Below are 25,181 nucleotides of genomic sequence, written 5' to 3' on the forward strand. Positions count from 1 at the left end.
CGGAGGATCCAGGCCTCCGGGGCCGGCCTGGACTGGGGGGGTGGGGGGAACCGGCGACGGAGGCTCCAGGCCTCCGGCGCCGGCCTGGACTGGGGGCGGGGGGTGGGGGGAACCGGCGACGGAGGCTCCCCTCCAGGAGGGGAGGGAGGCGGCGGACGGGCCGTGCAGGGCCCGTTCGCCAGGCAGGATGGGTGCTGGAGGTAGGGAAGCGGGCGGACGGAGCCTATCGGCTCCGTTCGCCGCTGGGCTGAAAGCGGCCCTTAGTCTATGTGGGGAAGATGGCCGCTCAGAAGATGCTGGCTCCGATGACTGGCTCCCTCCCCTCCCAGCCACCCAGCCAATGGCAGGGCAGGTTGTCTGAGGGAGCCAGTCATTGGAGGCAGCTCTTCTGAGTGGCATATTTTCCGCCCATACACTAACGGGGCGCATTTTAGAATTCTGGCACCCAAAACTCCTTTATAATAAAGGAGAGATATTTGCACATCGGGAAGGGGGGGATCTGATTGTAAGAAACAGTTGGTTAGGTGAAATAACACAGAGATTGGTTTATTTATCAGGGGATGTTATGGATAATTTGCACAATCACTACTGAGTAACATTTTGATGTCTATATGTTTTAGTACAGTTTATTAAATGTGAAAATGTTGTGCTTTCTTTTTCTAAAGTCTGTTACCTAACTAGAAAACAAACTAGATGTGACAAATCTTGTTGCATCTTGAAGGTTCATATTAACTGTCTTGAAGAGCAGGGTGAATAAACCATTTCTGCCTTGGCTACCTTTTTCTGGTCCTGCCTTGGCCAGTGGTCTTAAATCCTGTTCAGGCTGTGGGCATTTTTGGAGTTTTGATAAAGGGTAGTGGGTGCCACCATGAAATGGTTGCCATGAGAGGCAGGGCTAATCAGAAAATGGTTGTTGGGGTGGTAATTAAATACTGTTTGGACATTCCAAGCCAAGCATGCTCCAATGATGTGGCAGCTGTTTTCCGAACTGGTCTTTTCAACACCCAAAAGATGATGCCCCTTGGGGCCTTTTGAAGCTTCTTTTGCTCCATTGAGGTGAAGGATAGTCAGGATTGGCTCTTTGTTTTGGGGACACAGGTCACTGGGCACCATGGCAACCATGGGTGTCACATTGGGGATCAGAAGACTAGGTCTTCTACTTCAGGGATGCATTCCAGCAATTACTGATGCATCTGCCTCTCTACGTTTCTTGAGGTGATTATAGATACAGGATATTTCTGGTGTCAAGCATGCTGATTCAACCCATCCAGCAGTCTGTAAACCTCTAACCTTCATAATTGAATCCCAAAATCACAGAGTGGACTATTGGTGGTACAGTCTGGGTGGACTGTCCAGGGATTGGTGTATAACTTTCCACCATTGGGTGGGGTACTACTAGCAGTTTCAATATTAAATGGCACATTGAGCAAAGTAGGCAGATAGCATTTGCAGGAAGCTTTAGAAGACTCAAGAGGTCTTCATTCAGAATTTACATTGGAAAATAGCAGAAAAGTTAAGCACTTACAAAATTATTCTGTGAGCAGCAAGGCTACACAGAAGAAGAAGAGGAGGAGGAGGACATACCTCTGGATATTTAACATTAGTTACTGCTCACTTAATCTCATGTTACGGGCATTTGATGACAAATTACCCTGTGTGCTCCCAATATGCCTGGCTATTAAAGCTGTATAGCCTAAGGCAGTGAACAATTTGCCAAGCACCACCACCATAACGATAGAATTTATCTTTTTTCACCTCGCATTTAAGCTGTATGGTTGCGATCATACACACAATTAGACCCAACATAGGTGCGAATGCCGGGCAGATTTAAAGGGCATGATCGGACAACAACATCTGGGAAGCGCCCCGCAGCCATCGACAACTCGTTCTGCACTGAAGAAAGTCCGGTGGCTAATGGGTTGTGACGGGCCACGGATGGACTTTCCTGTGTCTCATCGCTCCATTGTGCTCTCATGCCCTCAAGATGGTCTGATCAGGCCATCCCAACTCCGTGCTGTTGTTTTTCCCCCCCTTCGCAGTATGTGCATCATCGCAAACTCCATAGGGAGCATTTGGTGCGGAGGTGCGATTCATTGATCCCTAGGTTAAACGCATGGGGGGGAAACGGCACACAAAAAACCGACTCACCCACAGTTGCATCTGATCACACACTGACAGACTGCACCCGCAGCTTCAAAGGGAGGTGTGATCGTGCATCTGTGAGTCAAATTTCTCCAGAGGAAATAGCCTCGCTTCCCCCCGTTTTTTTCTGGCGCAGGTGACCGCAACCTATGTGTGTTAAGTACCATCAGGTGACTTCAAACGTAGGGCGACCCTATGAATGAATGCCATCCAAAATCTCCTATCGTTAACAGCCTTGCTCAGGTTTTGCAAACTGAGAGCTATGGTTTCCTTTATTGAGACAGTCCATCTCATGTTTTCCTGCTACCTTCAACTTTTCCTAGCTTTATTGTCTTTTCCAGTGACTCTTGTCTTCTCATAATGTGACCAAAGTATGATAGCCTCAGTGTAGTCATTTTAGCTTCTAGGGAGAATTGAGGCTCGATTTGATCTAGAACCCACTGATTTGTCTTTGTTGGCGGTCCATGGTATCCATAAACTCTCCTCCAACATGACTCAACTGTCTTCCTGTCAGCTTCCTTCATTGTCCAACTTTCCCACCCATACATAGTATGGGAACATTATAGTATGAATTATCTTGTTTGCCAGAGATGCATCCTTGGATCTGTTTTGGTTGATGATGGAGCCAAGAAATAGAAAATCTTTGACCATTTCAGTTCCTTCATCATCAGCCTTAAAGTTGTGTAGATAGATAGTCTTTTGTTTCCTTTCTCTTACTCTCTGATTATGGACAAGTTTTTTTAAAAAGAAAGTATAGCTTGAATAGCTACTGTTAAGTGGAATTATATTACTTAAGAGATAATATGAAGAGGAATTTTTCACTTACAAAATAGTTGCATTTCTGGGACTTTCTGGATTTATTCTTTGAGGTGGGAAAGCACTTGCCTACTGATCTATTCAAGGCAGTTGTACAGTAGGGTATGGAACTCTGTTCCATACTCATTCTAGAGTCCTTGCTGCACTTTTGTAATGTAATGGTCAAGAGCAAACTGACAACATTTGCCATGTAAGTGGTCACAGGTAACACTAGCCGTTGTGATATGTACAAGCATTTACATTCTTTGTGTTTTTTAAAACATTGGGATTTGAAATAATGCAGTTTTTAGCAGCAAGAAGGCAATAAATCTCTCCCAGTTCACTGTAGTCATTAGGAAGCCACTTTATTAGTCAGTGAAAACATGAGTCCAGTTCTGTTTGCTGCTTAATAATAACTGCATAATTGGGCCAGGGAATATGTTACAGGTGCAAGCGTTTTTGCTGAGATAGGACGAGGTGGATTTTTATTTTATTTTTGTGCTGAGATAGAATGCAAAGATTTCACTTTTGAAGCCAATTTACACTTTCGCAAAAATGAATCCTGTATTATATTGGACATGCTCTTGAATGAGTGAGTAAAATTAATATTGGTCAGATATGTCATCGTGTCAGTTTATATATCTGCATGTTATCAATGGTAGAATGGTAGTTGAGTAATGTTTTTTCCATGTTCTGTGAGTATGTACTGCTGGTGAAACAACATCTGTAAAAAGTGTATAATAGGATCACCGCGTGTGAACTGTAGTTCACTTACCCCTACCGTTGCACAGTGTATTGACCTTAAAGATAGTTTCAGAGGGTAACCACATTGGTCGCCAGTAGAACAGCTAGATTGAAGTCCAGCACCACCTCAGAGACCAACAAGATTTTCGAGGTATAAGCTTTCAAGAGTCAAAGCTCCCACAGGGAGCTTTAATAAACGCTTGCAAATTGTTTCTATGGTTGTTATTGTGGTTGTTACTGCCTAATCATACTGTTTGCATGGTGCTGTTTGTATGTGGCAGTGCTAACCAGCTGAAAGGAGTCCCTGATGGAGAGCTAGGAAATCACTGTGCACTGTGCATCCCTTGGTTGTCAGAGCCCATGTTTTGATAAAGAAAAACTCTGTTGGTGGTGGCAATTCCTTGCTAATTTAGCATAAAAGATGTCAGTGTTGACCCCCCCCAAAATATTCTTCTTTGTCTATAGCTGTCTTCTTTGTTAAATAATAGTGCAAGGCCTGCTACAGTTTCATGGAGGAGAAAGAAGAGTTGTAGATGAGGAGGAGGAAGTGTTTCTTCCTTTCAATACTTCCTTACTTATGGTGGACAGTTTCCCTCCTTCCCAGTTAATAACTCTTGTAGAGATTGACCGTGCCTGGCGGTCTGCTGTGTCCACTTTCTGCCTTTCACTCAAGAATGTCTATAATTACTTTGGAAGCATCAAATGACTGGAACCTTACAGTCCACCCTGCACTGCTTATTAAAGTAAATGGTGTCGCTGGCCATTCAGCTTTTTCTTCTTATGAATTATTTTTCTTTCTGTGGAAGTAATATTCCGAAGCATTGAAAATCATGAGCATATGAATAGTGTTCACTGTGCTATCGGTCTTTTTAGCTCTAGAAAGAGTCTGTTACGTGGATTTAATCAGATAATTGTAAGACTTAGAATCTGCCTGATAACATCACAGTTGTGAGCTTCCACTCTTTTCCATTTGTTTGGATTGTGCAAGCGTCTGGGATGAGAATGAGGCTGCGGTCACACACACTAAATAATCCACTTTCAATCCACTTTCAGTGCACTTTCCAACTGGATTTTGCCAGTTCACACAGTAAAAATCCAGTTTGAAAGTGGATTATTTAGTGTGTGTGACTGCAGCCCGTGTTGTGCAAACCCAGTCCTTCCTTGTTTTCTACATGTGGGGAAGAGCAAACCATTTATTTGTGTCTTGGAGGGTCTCCCAAGCCACCTGAAGGCTATACCTCGTAAATATACATCTCGGATTTGTAATTGTTTTCATTTTTCAAAGGTGTTTGTTTACTCTGTTGAAGATAACATTTGTAAATAGTCTACCTTCATTTTGGCGGACTGTGCTTTCTACATCTTAAATTTAGAAGAAGAGATTGGATTTATACCCCGCCCTTCACTACCCAAAGGAGTCCCGGAATGGCTTACAAACTCCTTTCCCTTCCCCTCCCCACAACAGACACCCTGTGAGGTAGATGGGGCTGAGAGAGAGTTCTGACAGAAACTGCTCTTTTTCAAGAACAGCTGTGCCAGAACTATGGCTTGCCCAAAGTCACCCAGCAGGTGCAAGTGGAGGAGTGGGGAATCCAATCCGGTTCTCCCAGATTAGAGTCCGTGCACTTAATCACTACACCAAACTACCTACATTTAAATGTCTGCTATTAGTTGCTCTTCTGATGGTCAGAGTAATGGGACATCAGTAATTTTCTACAAAGTCACCCAGCCAAGTATAAGCTGATGCTAAATTTTCTGTATACTGTACTATGACCATTTTATAATATTTTAACTCCAGTTTAATCTTCCTGTCACTTAAAAGCATATACCTTTATGTAAACCTCCTACGTATTTAGTGTGTTGTTAATCTCCTCCCGCTGTAAAATGACTTCCAGATTGTAAAGTCTAGATTACGTGAGCTGAAGCAATCCGCTCATGCCCATCACCGCTCCTTCTAAGGGCAGCCACATTCTCCCCTTGCCTATGGCTGATGGGCTGCCTGCACTTTTTTGTCATGAGCATAACCCGCGATTTCTTACCACAAGTCAACCTGCTCTTGTAAGATTTGCTGCAGAATGGCAGCTTCTCCTTGCAGACAGTGTGGATTGGCCCATTCATTGTATGTGTGGCGCACCAGTGAGCAGAGGGAGAAGTAGCTGCTGCCAGGTACCACTCACCTGCCTGCGTCAAAGGGTGTACTTTCTCGATGCTTCTGCGACTCTATAGAGAGCCAGTTTAGTGTAGTGGTTAGGTGTGTGGACTCTAATCTGGGAGAACCAGGTTTGAGTCCCCACTCCTCCACTTGCACCTGCTGATGTGACCTTGGGTCAGTCACAAGCTCTGGCACAGCTGTCCTTGAAAAAGAGTAGTTTGTGTCAGAGTTCTCTCAGCCCCACCCACCTCACAGGGTGTCTGTTGTGGGGAGGGGGAGGGAAAGGAGTTTGTAAGCCGCTCTGAGACTCCAAGTGAAGGGCGGGGTATAAATCCAATCTCTTCTTCTCTTCTTCTTCTTTTTATACCCCTTACTGTTAGTGTGGGATGGTAACGAAAAGCTCAGCCACACTTAATTTCAGACATATATTTCCAAAACTGTTGCTAGAAGAACATGACTAGACAGGGTAGATTAGTAGTGTGTTTCTGGAGGATCCTAGCCTTTGCACTTACTGGAGACAAAGGTAAAAAGTGGTATCGTCATGCAAGGGACTGCTGGCAGTGGTAGGCAGGCCGTATCCATGACATTGCCCAGTTAACACTCAGGGTTCATTGAATGGTTTGCATGTGTGACAAATACTTGTTCTGCAGAATGGGTGTTTTGTATGAAGTTCAGTCATGGTGTCTATAGGGAGCCTATAGATAGGGCTGACTTGTGTTTGGGATCTCATATCTGGGTTCTGTCCCCTACAGGGGTAATCATGGGTCAAACCGGAAAGAAATCTGAGAAGGGACCAATTTGCTGGAGGAGGCGTGTAAAATCAGAATATATGCGACTTAGGCAGCTCAAGAGATTCAGACGGGCAGATGAAGTAAAGGTAAGTATATATGAATAAAACAGCTCTTTTTTCCACTGCATCATTTTTTTGTGTTCTTTTGTAAAGGTAACTAAGCCAATGAATCCCAGTCACAAGGTATTAAAATTACCCTTATTAAATATGAAGTAGTTTTAAATCTATGGCTTTGCAGTTAAATGTCTCCCTGGTGTTTTCCGGACAAGCTAAAAACATTGGTTGTGAGAAGCTGCCATGACGGCTTTCAGCTACAAGACAAGCCAGTCTCCAGTTTCAGTACTTTCTCGTGTTTTGATATTGTCAGCTATTTCCTGTAAGAAGTGATCCTTTTCTCCTTTAGAAACACTCTAATACTGGCCTTTGTACAGATGTGTAAAATCTGTTCCAAGTACATGGTACACAGGCAGACTATCTGGACTTTTGTGATGGAATAGTTAGGACCATGAAAACTAATTTAAGCACTTCCAAGGGGCATGCCCAGTGGGAGTTTTGGCTCTGAAGATCCGAACCTTCATGCCATTTTGCAAGCTGCTTTTGAAATCCCCCTCAATTCCAGAAGTGGTCGGTTATCAGAGGGGAGAGAGCTATTAGAGAAATACAAGCTCAGAGAGATGTAACTTGTAAAAGTGATGCTTTATCTACCTGAGAAAAGTTCAGGTCAGAAGACATGATGGAATTTTTTCTACCTTTTAGGAGAAATATAGTTTGGGGAAAAAAATTTTTTTAATTATTACGTTTGAAATCAAATAAAGTCATGTTGAAGTGTCAGAGAAGACCAGTTTTGGAAGATTAACAGCTATAGAAGATTATTGGTAGTGTAAGCCCATATGTCTCCTGCCAACCTAGCAGTTCAAAAGTAAGAAATTGCAAGTAGATAAATAGGTACCACTTCAGTGGGAAGGTAACAGCGTTCCGTGCGCCTTGGTGTTTAGCCATGCTGGCCACATGACCACGGAAACGTCTTCAGACATCGCTGGCTCTTCGGCTTGGAAACGGAGATGAGCACCGCAACCCTAGAGTCGGATTCGACTGGCTTTCGAGCAAGGGATCCGTTACCTTTTTAAGCCCATATGTAGTAGTAGTAGAAGAAGAAGAGATTGGATTTATTCCCTGCGCTTCACTACCCAAGGGAGTCCCAGAGCGGCTTACAAACTCCTTTCCCTTCCCCTCCCCACAACAGACACCCTGTGAGGTAGGTGGGGCTGAGAGAGAACTATGACAGAAACTGCTCTTTTTTCAAGAACAGCTCTGACAGAACTGTGGCTTGCCCAAGGTCATCCAGCCAGGTGCAAGTGGAGGAGTGGGGAATCAAACCCGGTTCTCCCAGATTAGAGTCCGCGCACTAAACCACTACACCAAACTGGCTAGTAGTAGGTAGAAGAAACATGTATACTAAATGATCTTATTATCTTACATTGGCTGCGGTCACACGCAACATTAGCCACGCAAGAGATACGGAAGACAGGCGGAGTTTCCGGTCGCGATCTCACCAGCACATCTGGGAAGCATAGCGCTTCCGTGGCACAACCGAGGCTTCCTGCCGAAAAAGCGCAGCAAAAAACTAGTACCTCGGAGGTACTAGTTTCCGGAAACTGCGGGGCAAGGGCGGGCGTCTGATCGCGTTTCCGGTGGCATCCGGCGCCCGCCCATGTCCCCTTGCGGAAAAGGGTTTTTTTTCCCCCCAAGTCTCCGTGGATGCGCACACGCACCCAACGGAGCATGCGCATTCGTAGTGTACACAAAAAAGAAAACCAGTTCGCCGCGCCACGCGCTTCTTCATTGCGCGCAGGCGTGTGTTGTGATCGGCACCTCTCCCTACCCACGGAAGCTCCACAGTACCTCCACAGAACCTCCACAGTAGGTCTGATCGCTTTACTGCATGTTAGTTTGCCCCGGGGCAAACAGCCACACTTCTCCTCCGCAGTTTCCTGCCCGTGTGACCGGGGCCATTGAATGGAATCCAAAGAGTTTCTGCGTGTATGTACATGTGGACTTTTCAGGACACTCTGCAAACCAATCTCAATAATGTTTTACAACAGCTTTGTAAGGTAAATGTATATGATTAGGTAGAATTGTTACCCTCACTTTAGAGATGGGTGTGCTGAGGCTGAGGCAGTGTTGACAGCTGCCTGATGGGTTTTCAGCTGAGCTGGGATCCCTGGCATGTCATGCTCATGAACTGTACACTACACCAACTCAGTATTGTTGCACTGTTCCTAACACTTCTGGCTTTGCTACGTGGCATAATGAAGAATGACATAGTGCTCCCCGGTCACATCTCTTGGGATGCATCATCCTAAGTGCTGGTTGATGCCTATATGGAAGTAGATCTGGGTCTGATGCCATGAAAATGTTCTCTGGCTATCTATTTTTAAGGCAGAAGGCGGGATCTGATAGTTCACTTTTCCTAAGAAAGGAATCTTCCATTGCAGGAGGAATGCCACTGGAATCAAAGTGATTTTGCAAACAATCACTAAATCACTAGTTCTTATCAGTCATGGGCTGCCTGAAATTATGGACCATATTTGAAGAATTACTGAAGTAGATGATACCCTTTGCTTCTGAAATCTTTGAACATATGTAAATATGTAGGAAATCTGTAACAAGATATTCTTGCATGCAGAACAGTCTTCCATATTAAGATGGACATTGTTCTCAGATGTCCTTTATAGTCTGAGTATTGCTTAATTTTTCCCCCCATCTAGAGTATGTTTAATTCTAATCGTCAGAAGATACAAGAGAGGACAGAAATCTTAAATCAAGAATGGAAACAGCGGCGGATACAACCTGTACACATCATGACTTCTGTGAGCTCATTGCGTGGGACCAGGGAGGTTGGTTAACATGATGCGTTGTAGAAATCCAGCTACAAAGTTGTCAACACATCTTTATTTTCACCAGAGGAAAGTTGCTTGGCATCCTCTGTTTATGAGCAGTAAATAGTCCATATTTGAAGAATCTCCCCTGGGACCCGAGGCCTGTCTGTTGAAGTTTATGGCCTCATTCCTCAGATTGGAGGCAGCTGGCTTCTGTCTGGCGGTCTGTGTGTCTGTGGTTGTCTATCCCTGGGTTAGACATGAAGGTTCATGAAGGTTAGACAGCTGCCTCACTGAGGGCTCAGTTTGGGCCTTGAGTACTCCTTCCCACTGCCCTTGATTTCACGCCTCGCCCCCTTTTATTATGCCTCTTTGTTGCTTATACTGAAGACGAAGGGGCTAAACAGCCCTTTCCAATCGTAGTTTATGCAGGAGAGAATGTGTATTAAATAATGCCTCTCAGTTCGTGGTCAATTTAAAAGATGGTTTCTCTGAAAAATTAGTCTCCAGCCAGGGTTCTGGGTGTTCTCCTGTGTTTTAAGAGTTGTTTGCTTCCATTTGTTGGCTCTCATGTAAAAGGGATAGGAAGGCATACATATGTCTTAGGAGCCATAATAGCATTGTTCTCCCTGGAGAATGAGGTGGCTGATGGGCAAGTAGGTTAGATGCCTAGGTCCTAGTAGGATGTATGTATATTATATAAAGAATAAACATCCTGAAATAAAAATGGAAGCAATGCATGCCTTTCTTAAAGCTGTCCAAATTTGTTATGAATTAAAAACATGTTGTTCCCTAAATCTCTAGCTTCTTTTTTTGCTCTTTGTAGTTTGAAAACAATTTACTGCTGGTAGTATAACGTTATCTCTTCTTTCAGTGCTCTGTCACCAGCGACTTAGATTTTCCGAAACAAGTCATCCCTCTGAAGACTCTGAATGCTGTTGCCTCGGTGCCCATAATGTACTCTTGGTCTCCCCTACAGCAAAATTTTATGGTAAGTGAAATACCAATACTAGGACAAACCAAAATGAAAATGAACAACCTGGGCTGCGGTCACACGGAGCATTTGCTGTGCTGACAATACGGATGGTAGGCAGATTTTCTGGGCGCGATCACACCACAACATCTGGGAAGCGTAGAGCTCCCGTGGCTAACCCGAGGCTTCCTGCCGAAGATGAGGTGTAAAAAACTAGTACCTCCGAGGTACTAGTTTACGGAAACCATGGGGCAAGGGTGGGCGTCTGATCACGTTTCCGATGGACTTATGCGGCATCCGGCGCCCGCTGCTGTTTGTCGCACACAAGGGTTTTTTTTGTCTCCCACGTCTCCGCAGGTTGCGCAACAGCGCATGCGCACAAAGAGCGATTGCTAGTGCGATCGCGCAGCGCGGCTTCTGTGCCACGCTGCAGGATACCCATCTGGTCGGCATCTCCCCCCTAACCACGGGACCTCGGCCGCGCATTAGTTTCCTCCGGGGCAATTAGCCACGCCTCCCCCCCGCGATATCCGGCCCATGTGACCGGGGCCTTAGTATGTTTTGTAGGACATAATCATATTTTAGTAATACCTGATTCTATACATTCAGTGTGCTATAATCATGATACCATCTCCATGCTATGATTGTGCGGTGAACTTTATTGTGTGTCATCATTGATACCTGATATGGTAATTTTATTTTTATGCTTCGATGTTAGATTTTATAGAAAGTATCCACATCCACTTATCTCTTGAACTGATCCCCCCCCCCCCGCGCGCGATAGATTATGGGAAATAACGTATGTGCAGAAGTCCCCTTGCTTTAAATGGGGGAGAGAAACTTCCCTTGAATTTTGAGGGGTTGTAACAATGCTTAGTTTTTGACTGAATCATAACCGTATATATGTTTTTTTATTAGGTTATCCTTTCTCATACTATAGCTCAATACTGTTTGTTTATACTGGCCCCCTTTTAAAAAAGTACAAAGTGGGCCTAGCCCTCTTAAGAAGTGACAGCAGCTTGCCACGTGTCCTGATCTGGGCACTCCTAATCCTGTCGCTGTGATATGGGGTCCCTCACATGACCTGCCCATCACATCTCTTGACCTGCAGAGTGTTCTTTTGAGCTGAGGTGGAGCAGAACAGGGTTAAGAAGGGAGAAAGAAATCTTTGCTGAAGCAATCTTTCATCAGTCCTGGGATTGGGTGAACGTAACAAGGTTTTAAAAGATGTTGGGCCAGAACAGGATCATCGCCTAGAACCTTACATCTTAGGGAATACGCAATTTATAAATTGGAACAGCAGCAGCAACAACAATAATAATATGTCTGTGTCCCAGTTGTCAGAGTGAAGATGTTTCTGAGGGGTTGCAGTGCAGTGTTCACTCCAGTAGGTACAGTTGATTGCCCTGATTGTGTAGTGGGAATTTTTTATTTTAGAAATTTAAGTCATAGAGAATGAAAAAAATCAATAGAAACAAATATTCAGAAACCTTAACAGTCTTAAATTCTTACAAGAAAAATTATAAACTACAGAAATACAGACTTCATAAAACGATGGATTGGGGGCCTCCCCTCATGTATTGCTACCTCAGTAATTAGACTAGAGCTAGGCTTTAATTCAGTTGAAGCACTAACATGGCTCTATGCTTTAAATTTTGGAGCTAAATTTCTGTACGCTGTTCTGACAGATGGTTTCCGGTACCTCTTGAGCCAGAAATCAGCTTGTAGCCCCTGGTTCAGGATGCTAGATGATGAGTTTTTGCAGCTAGGAGTCACTCCTGAAGTTATTGCTTCCTCAAACCCTCTGGAGCTCAGTAAAAGACTAATGTACCTAATAATTGGGCACCTCATTATTTATCTGCATTTACTGTTCCCTCAGAGTGTTGAGCGTTTATGTTAGCACGTTTAAATGCCTTCCCTTCTATGAGTTTTTATGGCAGGTTTTTTGTATCCCCTTTTTGGATAGATTTTTCAGTGTGGTTCTGGCTTTATCAGTACCATCTCACACATAATGGTTGACTGCCTATTACTGAAAAAAGAGAGCGAGAGTGGTGGATCCAGAGGTAGATTTTGGCGCACAATGACATATCGCCAGATTCAATTTCCCAAGCCCTACTTTTGGATGTAAACTATGAATGTACTGCAGCCGTTGCAGGGGTTTTGGCAGCTTCTTCTTCTAGGCGTAAAGTTACTTATGTTGGATGACAGCGCACACCATTAAAATGTGTCAGTCACGTGTACTAATAATGTAAGCATGCGAACTAGGCCAGTTTCTTGTTCTTGATTGTTTGGGAGACTGTGATCTGTGAAGCAGGATATGCCTATAAAAACAGTATTTGAGTAAAATATAGCGACAGGATCCTTTTAACCAATACTTCCAGTGAGTAGTAACGCTCTCCTCTTCCCATTCCTCCATTCTTTAATTGGTGAGCTTTGTAGTACTACCTATGCCTCTAGCGGTTGACCAACAGACCATGAAATGTTATCCTGTGTTGTGTGATGTTGTAGGGGCTGGTTATTTTTTACAGATGATTAATCTTTGGAAAAGTTCAAATTTGCCAGTATCCCCTATGCAAATGCTTCAAAATTGCAGGGTGGGGGAAGGATCATGCAGAAACACTGGGAGCCACTGCTGCCTTTCAGAGGGACTATATACAGAGCCATTGTACTTTTTGTTATTGTGGCAAGCTTGATAAAAGTAAAGCTGTGATACAGAAATTGTAGCAGCCCTGTGTGTGTATTTCTACAGGAGTACTGCCTGGCTGCAGCTCTAACAATGGCTGTGTGTGCTCCTGATGGTTTTTCTTTGGGGGGGGGTAGTGGGGCACCAGGTATGAACTGGGTTTTAATTTTGTTATAAAGCAGCTCCTTGCAGTGCATGGCACAGGCAGAAACCTGAAGGAAAGGGGCCATAAGGCTCTAGACCATTGGCTTATCCAGAATCCAGGATGGGCTAGCTGTTCAGTTAGTTTCAGTGAAGGGGTATATCCATGCATGCCAAACCCTGTGCATGTAGATTTGCTGACTAATTTTGGATGAGTGTGTAATGATTTCTTGTTTTGGTGTGTGTGTTTCTTTAAATGTGTAGTTTGGCTGCAGTACTGTAAGAAGAGTGATAGAGGGAGATAAGTGTGATGTGATTGGTGGATGACTGAGAGTGTGGGAGGAGAGATGTCTATGAGGTGATTCTGTGTATGAAGTTTGAAGAGAGAGCATATGTGTGACTGGGAGTTTTTGAGTCTATTCTGTGTGAATATGACAAAGAGTTCAGCCTGTGTGGCTATATAGATGAGAGAGAGAGTGATTAGACTGAGTGTCTATGCCTGTCAGAGTGGAGTTTTGGGAGTTTGAGACTGTTTGTGACACCAAGCTTTGCGAGTTATATTTACGAGTTCCTTTCATCAGCAACAGTTCAAAATAACCAGAAACCTATTTTGTTCTTTATTAAATAAATCATTTTTGTTTAAACTTATCCCAGAAATCAGAATAGTCCTTCCTCAGGGCCACATAGTCCTCTGAAGTGCCCAGAGCCTAGGTCATTCTACCAAAAGAGAAAGATTTGGAATTTTTAATTCCTGGTGGCAGCAGAAATCTATCAAGTTTAGGTACACAGAAAGTGTTTTAAAGGTAAAACCATCTCCCCAATAAGTGAGGACGTCACAGAGTAGGACTACTTTTACAAGCTCCCTGAATGCATCAGAACTCTCACAACCATGCAAAATTACTCGATCGTGATAAGTATATAGTGTGATATCTTTTTGCTGCTTTAAGTATCGATAAGGTGCCATTTATTAGGTGCCATTATTGTTGACAATGCAGAACATTATGACTCTGGTGAGGAGGGGACAGGATCTTGAGCCATTATTTTAAGATTGGGGGGGTTGCTTCTGGGGTGTGTGTTGCTGGTAGTACTGCTATTTGGCTTTGCACTAGCACAATAATGGGAAGAAGGCTGCAAATACCTAATCTTTTAAAATTTATTTCTAGGTAGAAGATGAGACAGTTTTGCACAACATTCCTTATATGGGAGATGAAGTGCTTGACCAGGATGGAACATTTATTGAAGAACTAATCAAGAATTATGATGGAAAAGTTCATGGGGACAGGGGTGAGTTATTCTGTGTGTACTGTTAATTGCTGCTGTTAGCCAGTGTAGTTGGCCTATATTGGTCACCGTATGGTGGCATTAAATATGAGAATAGATTGATTTCTGAGAATGTGTAATTATTTTACTAAATTATCTGCTTCCTGCATCATGAAATGGAAGATTTGTAGCTGCATCCAGACTGGCTCTTCAGCTACTAAGTAAGCTGTTCTTGCAGAAGACAAGAAAATACTTTTGCTGTTTGACTCCTTGTCTTATTTACAATATAATTATTACTGATGCTCTACATTTTAATAAGTCAGCTAATTGAGAGGCCAAAACTAGACCTGAAGAGGAGTAACTATCATTTGAAGTACGATCGTTACCATTATTCCGTATTTATTGGGCTACTTTGCTTAGCTCTCAGTCTCCCCTCTAAATGGTCGATTATACCTTCGTGACATTAATTAATGTAATTAATGCTGGCCTCCTCAACTTCTGAATATGCTTCATTTCAGAGTGTGGGTTTATCAATGATGAGATATTTGTGGAGTTGGTCAATGCTCTTGGCCAGTATAGTGATGATGACGATGATGATGAAGATGATGATGATGACGACGATGATGATAATCTTGACGGAAGAAATGACAAGCAGAAAAATCAGGAGAGCAACAGACTAGGTATGTTAGGTTTGAGATCTTCAGAGTATGTTGATTCTGCTAAATATATATAGTGAGAATAAAACCTCATTCCTCAGATGAAGAGCAAATTATAATATCAGTGATTTAAAAACCCGCTATATATGTGTGTGTGTGTATGTATATAAATGCATGTGCGTATATATGTGTATATACATATGCATATATGTATATATATTTGTGTGTGTATTCATTGTTTAGTTACTGAGTATTGGAAATCAAATGATGGATATGCATAATTGGCTCTGGTTCGCAGCATCTAGGGCAAGTTAACTGCCTTCAGTTGAGAACATTCAGTTTGCACTGCAATCGAATGCCTTCCTGTGGATTCTACAATATATGTCAAGGGCAGGATCCACATGTCCCTGACCTTTCATGGCTGTTGGGTATCTTTTGATCCACTCCTTATATTTATGTCATTTGTGATGTAAAGCTTTAACTCGGCTGGACCCTTATAGGAAGGATAAGCTTTACATCTGATAAATAGATAACATAGCAGTTAAGCAATCAAAAGGTTGTTTCCCCTTGAAGCACGTTGCTTCTAATTGTGCAAAATGGCAAAACAGCCATGTTTGTAAGCATTGTACTTGCTACTTAAAGGCTTTAGTTAATGATATATTAATATATAGACATATAACATAGGGAGTGTCATGGCATGCACAAGTCAAAGAAAGAAAAATTAGTTTGAGCCTTCTTCTGCAGTTAGGAGAGAAACCAGGTTGCTTGGCTGGGGTATTGTCCTTATTCTGAAATGGGCATATTAAAGGAAAGTGAAGGAGTCGGGGCCACACATTCTTAAATGTTGCTCAGTAGTGTGCAGGGCTCCCAAGTACTTACCTTAATTCGGCGGGGGATGTATCACGACAAAGACACACTATTCCAAGGTTGGAACTGTGTGGTGCTGTGTTAGCTGTGGAGCTGGCAGACAAAATACAGAGAGGAATGGATGTCCAGTTTGAAACCACAACCTTCTACACGGACAGCAAGGTAGTGTTAGGCTACATACACAATCAGAGCCGGCGATTCTACGTGTATGTGAGCAACAGAGTGGAACATGGGGCTGGAAACTCGATGGTACCATCGAGTTTCCAGTCCCATTACCAGAGCGTCGCCTGGCTACATGCCTACGTCACGTCTGGGCGACAGAATAGGGCAGCGCCTGTGTTCCAAGCAAGAATCTTCCGGCGGGGCAACATGTGTCCCCCGCCGGATCGTAGGTAGGTACTTGGGAACCCTAGTAGTGTGTGTGTGTGTGTGTGTGTGTGTGTGTGTGTGTGTGGTTTGACTGGTATTGGACTCTGATGTTCAGTCACTGGAAGAGTCGAACTTGTGCCTGATGCATCCTCACTGCTTGCCTGGCATTTGGAGAAACAGCAAAATATTTAGGTAACATATTAACTTAGTGTGTATTTTTTTTCTGTGTAGACAAAGAAAGCCATCCTCCTCGTAAATTTCCTTCTGACAAGATATTTGAAGCCATTTCATCAATGTTTCCAGATAAGGGTACATCAGAGGAACTGAAAGAAAAGTAAGATGTAGTTTCTTACATTGTGTAATACAGAATCTCCATGTCTTGGTGAATTTTATAGTACGTTTGCACAATTTATGTTCTGCTTGCCAAACATAGACCATCCCCTATAGGTTCAATAAACTTCCAGTTAAATCAGAGGTGGGGTGGAGAGGCAAGCGGCTGGGCCGGTCACATTACATGGCTGGTTGACTTTGCTCGGTTTCATAGTCTGCAAGTTATTCAGACCTGCACTGTTGACACTGGATGTTTAGAAGAGCGTGCATTCATTTTGAGTGTTGTATTTGATCTCAAAGAGTGGTTATAATTACATCTTTAGTTAAACTTTCAACTAGATTGAAGATTTGCAGAAGGTGTAGAATCTGGATGTCCTAGGCATAGTTATTAGAGGCTAGCAATTCTCCCTCTAAGCTGTGGAGTCTTGTGAGCAAAAATTCTACGGCATAATTTTGGCTACAGCATAAATTAGTTTACTCTGGAGCTCATCCTTCCTGAGCTAAGACAAAAATGTGTGAGCCAGAGGCTAAAAAACTGTGAGCTAGCTCGCACTAACTCAGCTTAGAAGGAACACTGCAGGCTAGGAGTCTTTTTTGCCTCCCTTTGTCTGCTCCAAGTGCATCTTTTTCAGAGCATTTATACCCTGGTTTTTCTAGCTATATTGGCATCCATGGTGGTCCCTAGTGCTATGAAAACAACCTAAAAGTGAAAAATTACATTTTTTTAAAAGCTGCAATGACTACAAGCTTCCTCTTCATCTTTATAGAAGATGGAGGGAGCTGTAGTGTAGTAACTCTTTGTTGGTTGTGGAACCCTGGTTCCCTTTGGGGGACTAACTTTTCTAGAATTGAAGATCCAAAGAGGAAAGAGTAATTCTGCAGCATCCATAAGGGTTGGATCCTGTAGTTCATTGTCGTTGTCTCTATGCAGTCCCACATGGAACTGTGCACACACGCAGGCCAGCCATCTGGCGTGCACAGTCCCATGTGTGCCTGCACAGAGACAACTAGTCAACAACAGTTACAGGTAGGTGCAACACTGTTTTCTTTCCTTTGAGGAATTTTTCATCAGAGTTGGAGTCCTGAATCCAACTCATAGTTCTGGTTATTTTTTCTGCCTGACTTGTAAAATGACTCATTTCTGTCCATGGATTTACTTTCTGGTAAACAATTTGGGCCCTGGCCTAGGTAGCCTAGGCTAGCCTGACCTTGTCAGGTCTTGAAAGCTAAGCAGGGTCAGCCTAGTTAGCACTTGGAGGGGAGGACCGTGAAGGAGGTCTGGGGTTGCTACGCAGAAGCAGGCAATTCAAGTCCAGGCAATGCAAGTCGACTCTGCTTGCCTTGAAAACCCTACAGGATCACCATACATCAGCTGTGACTTGATGACACAGAAAGGGGATGTGTGGTAATTTGGGGGATGCGGGGGTCAACATGAGATGGCTGGGCAGAAGGCATTTGAACCGAATGACACTTTTTAAAAAATGTGAAACTTTTCATTCATGTTCTGTGTCATGGTAATCCGTGTTCTGATCACATTCAGGTTAGATTATGCACTGCTCCCTTTGAAAACATTTGTCAATTAGGATGCTGTCAGGGTTGAATATAAGGCTGAAAGATTTGCACTGGCTACCTATCTATGTCCAGGTACAATTCCCATTGGCCGAACAGCTTGGCGCTCGCTGAAGAACAACCCCCTTCTGTATTGTCTCACTTGCCAGTGAAGATCTTTGCCTGATATCCCACGCATGGAGATGAAGTGGGCAGCAGGGCTTTAGCAGTGGTGGTACTCTGTCTTTGAATGTTCTTTCTCTAGAGTTTTACCTGGTACCTACTTGGTTGGCAATGCACCAGATAAAATAACTGCCTTGTTTCCCTGTGGTTATAAATGAGATCCCATGTTTTAGTCGGTTATTTTTATAACTGAATAGACCTGACGGCTTGCACTCTGCCTTGTTTTGTGCTGGGGTTTGCCTTTTTTATGTTGTTGCCATTCCTGATGTGCTGATGGTTTTATGGCTGCTAGATGGAAATCCCCACCCCCAGCTGAGTGAGTTCTATTTGGGCTGGTTATTTGATTTCTTTTAAGCTGCCTCAAGCAGTTCTATGGAAGGAGAGCATGTGCATTTTCCAAATAAGTAATGCTGTACCCTAGAATATTTCCCTTGATTTCACTAGGAGAGCGAGAAAATTTGTAACTCCCTCTCTTTGCTATGTATAGGATTTTCAAAGGGCCTAAGTTTGGCTTAGTGTATTGATTGTTTAAATACATTTTGTTTAGGTAACTTCTCATAGTTACAGCCATATAGACCAACAAAGTGTCATTTTAACGCCATCGTAGGATACCGTTGTGTTTCTATTTTAATTTGTTTAATGATGTATTTGTTATCTTGTTGTATACTGCCCTGAGCCCAGTTTTTCTGGGGGCGGGCGGTTTAAAATCAAATACACCAGGGGTGTCAAACATGCTGCCTGGGGGCCAGATCAGGCCCCCGGAGGGCTTCTATCAGGCCCACAGTGGAACTGGTTGTCTTCTGCTGCTTCTTCCAGTTCTTCTGCTGCTGCGTCATTGTAGGTTTGCAGCTTACAGATACACACCTGAACTGCATACGCAAGATTGCAACAGCACAGACAGTTTGATAGAATAATTCAGAGCAAGAGGTGTCAGTTATCAGACACTGTAAAATAAACAAAATATTGCAAGAGTGCTAATGTTCTAAGCATGTTTTTATTTTAAGTAAAAATAACCCCCATTGTGTTTGTGTCCTTTATAAAGTTTATATCTCCGCTACCTGGCATTACATTTTAGGACACACATGGCCCAGCCCAACAGGGTCTCATTTATGTCAGATCCGGCCCCCTGAAATAAATAATAATGATAATTTTACCAATAAATCAAATGTATGTTTTGAAGACAGTGGCCAGTCCTAAGCAGAGTTGTTCCCTTCCCAGTCCATTAAAGTAATTGGTTTAGAAATCTACAGCTCTGCTTACAGTTGCACTGCAAAGGATTCTTTGTGATGGCAGACAGATGGGTTAGTCTGTACTGTACGGGAAAGGGCAGCAAAGCTGTGGCTGTATAAAATAAGCAACATCTCTTACCTCTTCTGTAGGTACAAAGAACTTACAGAGCAGCAGCTTCCAGGGGCTCTTCCTCCCGAATGCACACCAAACATAGATGGACCAAATGCCAAATCTGTTCAAAGGGAGCAAAGTCTGCACTCCTTTCACACCCTCTTCTGCAGACGCTGTTTCAAATATGATTGCTTCTTACATCGTAAGTACAGGAATGGTTGTACATCTCTGTGCTTAGTATTCTGGAATGCTGGAATGTTCTACTCCATAACTGTTCCCCCACCCCAGGGGCACATGTTGGGATGCTTCTTTTTTTTTTGAAGTGTGTCGAGTGTTTAACTGTGCAAGAACTCACTGGTCTGACATGCTTTTGTGCAATGTTTCTAAGAGTCCCCATTTCCTTGTCCAGTGAATTAATTGCTCTTGGAATCAAGGCAGACATTGCATTCAGTTTTATTTCCTCTGGATTTTCAATATTCTGTGACTCCAGCTTTGCTCACTGCTTACAACTGCGCATTGTTGTATACCTTGCCCTTTTGAAATACCAAGTTTCTTTTCCCTCTTCTAAAAAGAAATCAATGTTTTTATTATTTTCCTGTTGGGCTTCTTTATTTAATTCAGGATTGGCTTCCAAAGACTATGTTAGGATTTCAATGGAAGCTTAATATTATTCCCCAAGTACATTAATTTTCTGTAGCTTGTTGGCTACACATTTTTTCAGCAGATAACGTGATCATTGATGGTCCTAGAGAATTTATTCAACAGATAGGAGAGCCAACCAGCATTTTCATTTCAGGGTTCTCCTGACAGTGTTAAAAGGGAGTGAGGAGCAGAGCTTCTGTGCTCAAAGGGTCATCAGTGCTGCCCCTCTGTGGAGGGAATAGGCAACCTGTGCAGACAGGAGGGCTGTGTGTGTAGCAGCATATGAGGGAAACCGGATCAGAATGATCATATAATGGCATTTCTTAAAATCACAGTATAACTATTGATTGCCGAGTCTGACGTTGAATTCCAGCCAATTAGTCAGAGAGTGGGCATCTGAAATTGACCTTTATTTAAATGGGGGCTCATTGGGTTGGATCCAGCCAGCTTTTGCACGCAGTCTCATGTAATTCCCATCCCACGTGGCTTTTTGACTGGCCGGTCCTTTTTTTGGTGGACAGAGAAGACCTTTTTTCACCAACAGAAAAGCTGGTTGCATTGAACCGATTATCATTAAACCTGCAGTACTGTTGTTATTGTCACCTAGTACGATTTTTAGCATATTGGTCCTTGATGAGTTTTTCAGACAGAACCACACCTGTTAGTTCTGACTATTTTTTTTTAATTCCACAGCATTCCACGCAACTCCAAACACTTATAAAAGAAAAAATACAGAGACGGCACTAGATAATAAGCCTTGTGGGCCACACTGTTACCAGCATTTGGTAAGATTTCCTCCCCACCCCTTGATTTAAAGAGTTTGGCCATTTAAACAAAAAACAAAAACGTGGGGGAGCTAGAGGGTTGCATCCACTATTAAATCCCTTTTATTTAGCTGAACCAGGAGAGAAACTGAATCAATGTAAGAGTGGGATTTGCTGGATGCTGAAATGCTTTGTTGTGTGCACAGTCTTATTGTGGCTCCCCCCCCCCACACACACACACACAAACTCGGGTAGAGAGGAGGTGATAAGATAATCTTTGGGCTTGGAAGCGTTAGGCCGGCTGGATCAGTCAGTGAGGTCGAGAAGAGTTTTTGATGCCCTTCTTGAACCTTTAGGCGTCAATCTTGGTTCATTCTAGGTCTGTTCTTTGCTTCGCTTGTCTTGGGAACTGAATAAACTTGTCACTGTTGGCCCTGATCCATTTGGCGGGAGCAGCAGCATATTTATAATCTAGTTATAAACTTGGCTGCAAAATCCCAAAATGCTGTAACTTTCAGATTCTGAAGAGCAAATGTATTAGAGCAAATGAACGGACATAATTTTGTCCTGGTGGGCAGCAAGTCCAGGACAGTGAGAGTCACAGATGGAAAAGACTTGGGGAGCCAGGGTGGCTGGCGCCCTGTGGCTGCTAGCTTTGTCATGGAGCAATTGTGAAAAGCCGTGACAATAATTTCAGCACTCTCGTAAATCACAGAATCCATGGGAACCTGCTCCTCTCGTGGAGCTCCCCCTCCTTTTTAGCTATCCATCTGACCTTCCCCCGGCTCGTGAGGAACCCGTACTGCTTCCTCAACAGGGATTCCTCAAGTTCAGCAAATGAAACTTCAGAGGGATCCCTCTTCAGGGTCACTTTGTGTTTCTGGATTTTGTACAGCATGGAATTCAAAGCTACCAGTTGGGGTTTCTGTCCTTAACAGAGGAGAGAAGAAACATCCACTTCTCCCCTGTGCAGGGCATGTGTGTCAGTTGTAATAATCTTATAAAGAAATAGATGTCTCTACTGAGGCAGCTTCCGTCAAGGAAATCTGTGCTGTGGCTCAGGTGGGCATCTCCCTTTCCATTAATCGAACATACTAGCCCTGTTCAAACGACCCGTCTGTATGTTAATTCTCCGAGCACACTGGCTCCACCTCCACACAATCAGTCGTCTGCAACAGTGCACACACCCATGTTCAGCAGCATCAGGGAAGTGGCATCCCTAATCCCAGGGAGGGGACCAATGCTCCCTCTAAGCTGTGGAGTCTTGTGAGCAAAAATTCTACTTTGTGAGCTACTGGCATTAAAGTTGTGAGCGAGCGATTTGGCTACTGCATAAATGAGTTTGCTCGAGCCACCCTTCCTGAGCTAAGAAAAATGTGTGAGCCGTAGGCTAAAAAACTGTGAGGTAGCTCACACTAACTCAGCTTAGAGGGAACACTGGAGGGGACCTCTGTGGGGGCACGTCCTCCGTTTCTGTTCCTCCATGCAAACAGCTTGACAGTTGCACAGGTGGGGCCAGTGCGCTCATCCGCTCTCCCTCCCCACACGGCACAGGTGGGTTGTCTGCACAGGGTTTCTGTCTGAATGCCTTTATGTTACCACTCGTTAGGGAGCTCAGGGTTTTTCTCAGGGTTTCATCACTGATCCACCTGCCATTTCTGAGTAATGTTGTTTTTCCACTCTGGTCAATTCGACCACATGGTAATCAGCTAGAATGAGGAACCCTTAACTGAGTAGCCCAGTCCAGCCATGCTGCTTGGAAAGTATGAATGAACTCTACCGTTGCCACTTCACTCTCTTAGCTGTTGACATGTGGGCAGCAGGTTCTGACTGAGGCCATGAGAATCTCTGCCAAGTGCTACCTGGTTATGACTGGGTTGGGCTACTGTTGAAGATCTAAAAAAAAGAGGTCATGAGAATTTATTGCAATATTTTTCCTCAAAGTCATAAGTAATTATGGTGTAGTGGTTAAGAGTGCAGACTCTAATCTGTGAGAACCAGGTTTGATTCCCCACTCCTCCACATGCAGCTGCTGGTGTGACCTTGGGTCAGTTACAAGTTCTTTCAGAGCTGTACTCTCACGAGCAGTCCTCAAAAGAGCTCTCTCAGCCCCACCTACCTCACAGGGTGTCTGTTGTGGGAAGGGGAAGGGAAAGGAGTTTGTAAGCCACTCTGAGACTCCGAGTGAAGGGTGGGGTATAAGTCAAATCTCCTCTTCTTATTTAATTTAATTTAAGATAGATTTAGGTGGGTAGCCGTGTTAGTCTGAGCTTGAAGCAATAGAACAGTTTGAGTCCAGTGGCACTTTTAAGACAAAGTTTAATTCTGGGTATAAGCTTTTGTGTGCATGCACACTTCGTCAGATCTGATCTTCACTCAAAGAGTAATTAAGACGTGGAATTCACTGCCGCAGGAAGCAGTGGCGGCTACAAGCATAGACAGCATCAAGAGGGGACCAGATAAACAGAGGGAGCCGTGGTCCATGAGTGGCCATTAGCCACAAAGTATAGATGGAACACTCTGTCTGGGGCAGGGATGCTCTGTATTCTTGGTGCTTGGAGGGCCACAGTGGGAAGGCTTCTGGAGTTCTGGCCCCACTTGGGTGGACCTCCCGATGACACCTGGGTTTTAAAGGCCACTGTTTGACACAGAGTGTTGGACTGGATGGGCCATTGGCCTGATCCAACATGGCTTCTCTTAGGTTCTTAATTAAACTTTGTTGGTCTTAAAGGTGCCACTGGACTCAAAACTTTGTTCCGTTATTTAATTTAAAACATTTATTAGCCGTCTTTCTTCCTTAGAGAGCTCGAGGCGGCTTACAGCATTGATAAAGTACATAAATACCCTCCAATATTTAAAATCAAATCCAGGACTGCTAGTAAACTGTACCAAATGCACCAAATGCAATCCTAAATAAAATCATCTTCACTTGCCTCCTAAAGATCAAAAGTGAGGGAGCCAGGCGCACCTCCCTGAATGGCCTGTGTACTGAGCTTTCATTTTTGTTTTTGAAACAAACTAAAACTGTAGTCAAAGAGGGAAAGGAATTTGACTAGGGAAACGAAAGCTGCTGGCCCATGAGAATCCCATGGGCCAGCAACCCAGTTGTGATAGCATGAGAGTGTTGAGCTCTTGGGTGGATCCTGGCACGTTCACATGGTGTTGACCTCTGAAGTTCAGGGCTAGCTAAGTGGGAAGCTGGTTATCCAGCCTGGAATGTGAGCAAGGCAGTGTGGGATGTAGAGTATTTCTCCCCTCCCCAATACTTTGTGGAGAGAGAGCCTGACTTTCACTTCCACACACAATCATACCAGTGTTTCCTCTAAGCTGAGTTAGTGTGAGCTAGCTCACAGTTTTTTAGCCTCCAGCTCACACATTTTTGCCTTAGCACAGGAAGGATGGCTCCAGAGAAAACTAATTGATGCAGTAGCCAAATTGCTCGCTCACAACTTTAATGCCAGTAGCTCACAAAGAAGAATTTTTGTTCACAAGATTCCACAGGTTAGAGGGAGCACTGACTCATACATATATTTATATAGCCCTCCCAAACCATATTCTGGTAGAGGCTGTGTCCCTTTTGCAGCTGAAAGTATCCTTGGTTAAGAGAAAGTGCTTTTTTCTCTGATCCTAATAAATCCCTTTATGGCCTGTCTTTGTTTCAAAGTGCTCAGAACCCTTTAAAGCATTTTCTTTTCCTTGCAAACAAGTATTTTTCTGCTTACTTGGGAAGTATGGGTAGTCCTCCTGTTTCACTGTCCTATTGATAAGCATTGAACCATTGAGTTTGCTATTAGAAGGATGGTTAGAACTAAAACGTCTCGTGTGTAGAATATACTTTATGAGCACAGAAACGATCCCAAGTTGACATTTAGATAATTTAAGTAATTGCTTAGCTTGTACTTTTGGAAAGCTGTCGTCTTTTTGG

General features: G+C 43.6%; 1 protein-coding gene across 5 annotated transcripts in view; it reads left to right on the forward strand.

The window, feature by feature from the left end:
- The window catches only part of EZH2 (enhancer of zeste 2 polycomb repressive complex 2 subunit), a 54,905-nt gene that overhangs the window by 13,930 nt on the left and 15,794 nt on the right, over window positions 1-25,181 (forward strand). For 4 of the 5 annotated variants that reach the window (XM_015422157.1, XM_015422152.1, XM_015422153.1 and 1 more), the window contains exons 2-9: window positions 6,583-6,707; window positions 9,389-9,517; window positions 10,374-10,490; window positions 14,460-14,580; window positions 15,075-15,236; window positions 16,680-16,782; window positions 19,889-20,052; window positions 21,186-21,277. In XM_015422157.1, the coding sequence (XP_015277643.1) occupies window positions 6,591-6,707; window positions 9,389-9,517; window positions 10,374-10,490; window positions 14,460-14,580; window positions 15,075-15,236; window positions 16,680-16,782; window positions 19,889-20,052; window positions 21,186-21,277 (1,005 nt within the window). In that variant the 5' untranslated portion in view covers window positions 6,583-6,590. The remainder of the gene's footprint in view (window positions 1-6,582; window positions 6,708-9,388; window positions 9,518-10,373; window positions 10,491-14,459; window positions 14,581-15,074; window positions 15,237-16,679; window positions 16,783-19,888; window positions 20,053-21,185; window positions 21,278-25,181) is intronic. The other variant, XM_015422156.1, reaches the window with a different exon arrangement.

This window comes from Gekko japonicus, unplaced genomic scaffold (genome assembly GCF_001447785.1).
Source record: "Gekko japonicus isolate JY-2015 unplaced genomic scaffold, Gekko_japonicus_V1.1 scaffold330, whole genome shotgun sequence".
NCBI lineage: Eukaryota > Metazoa > Chordata > Lepidosauria > Squamata > Gekkonidae > Gekko > Gekko japonicus.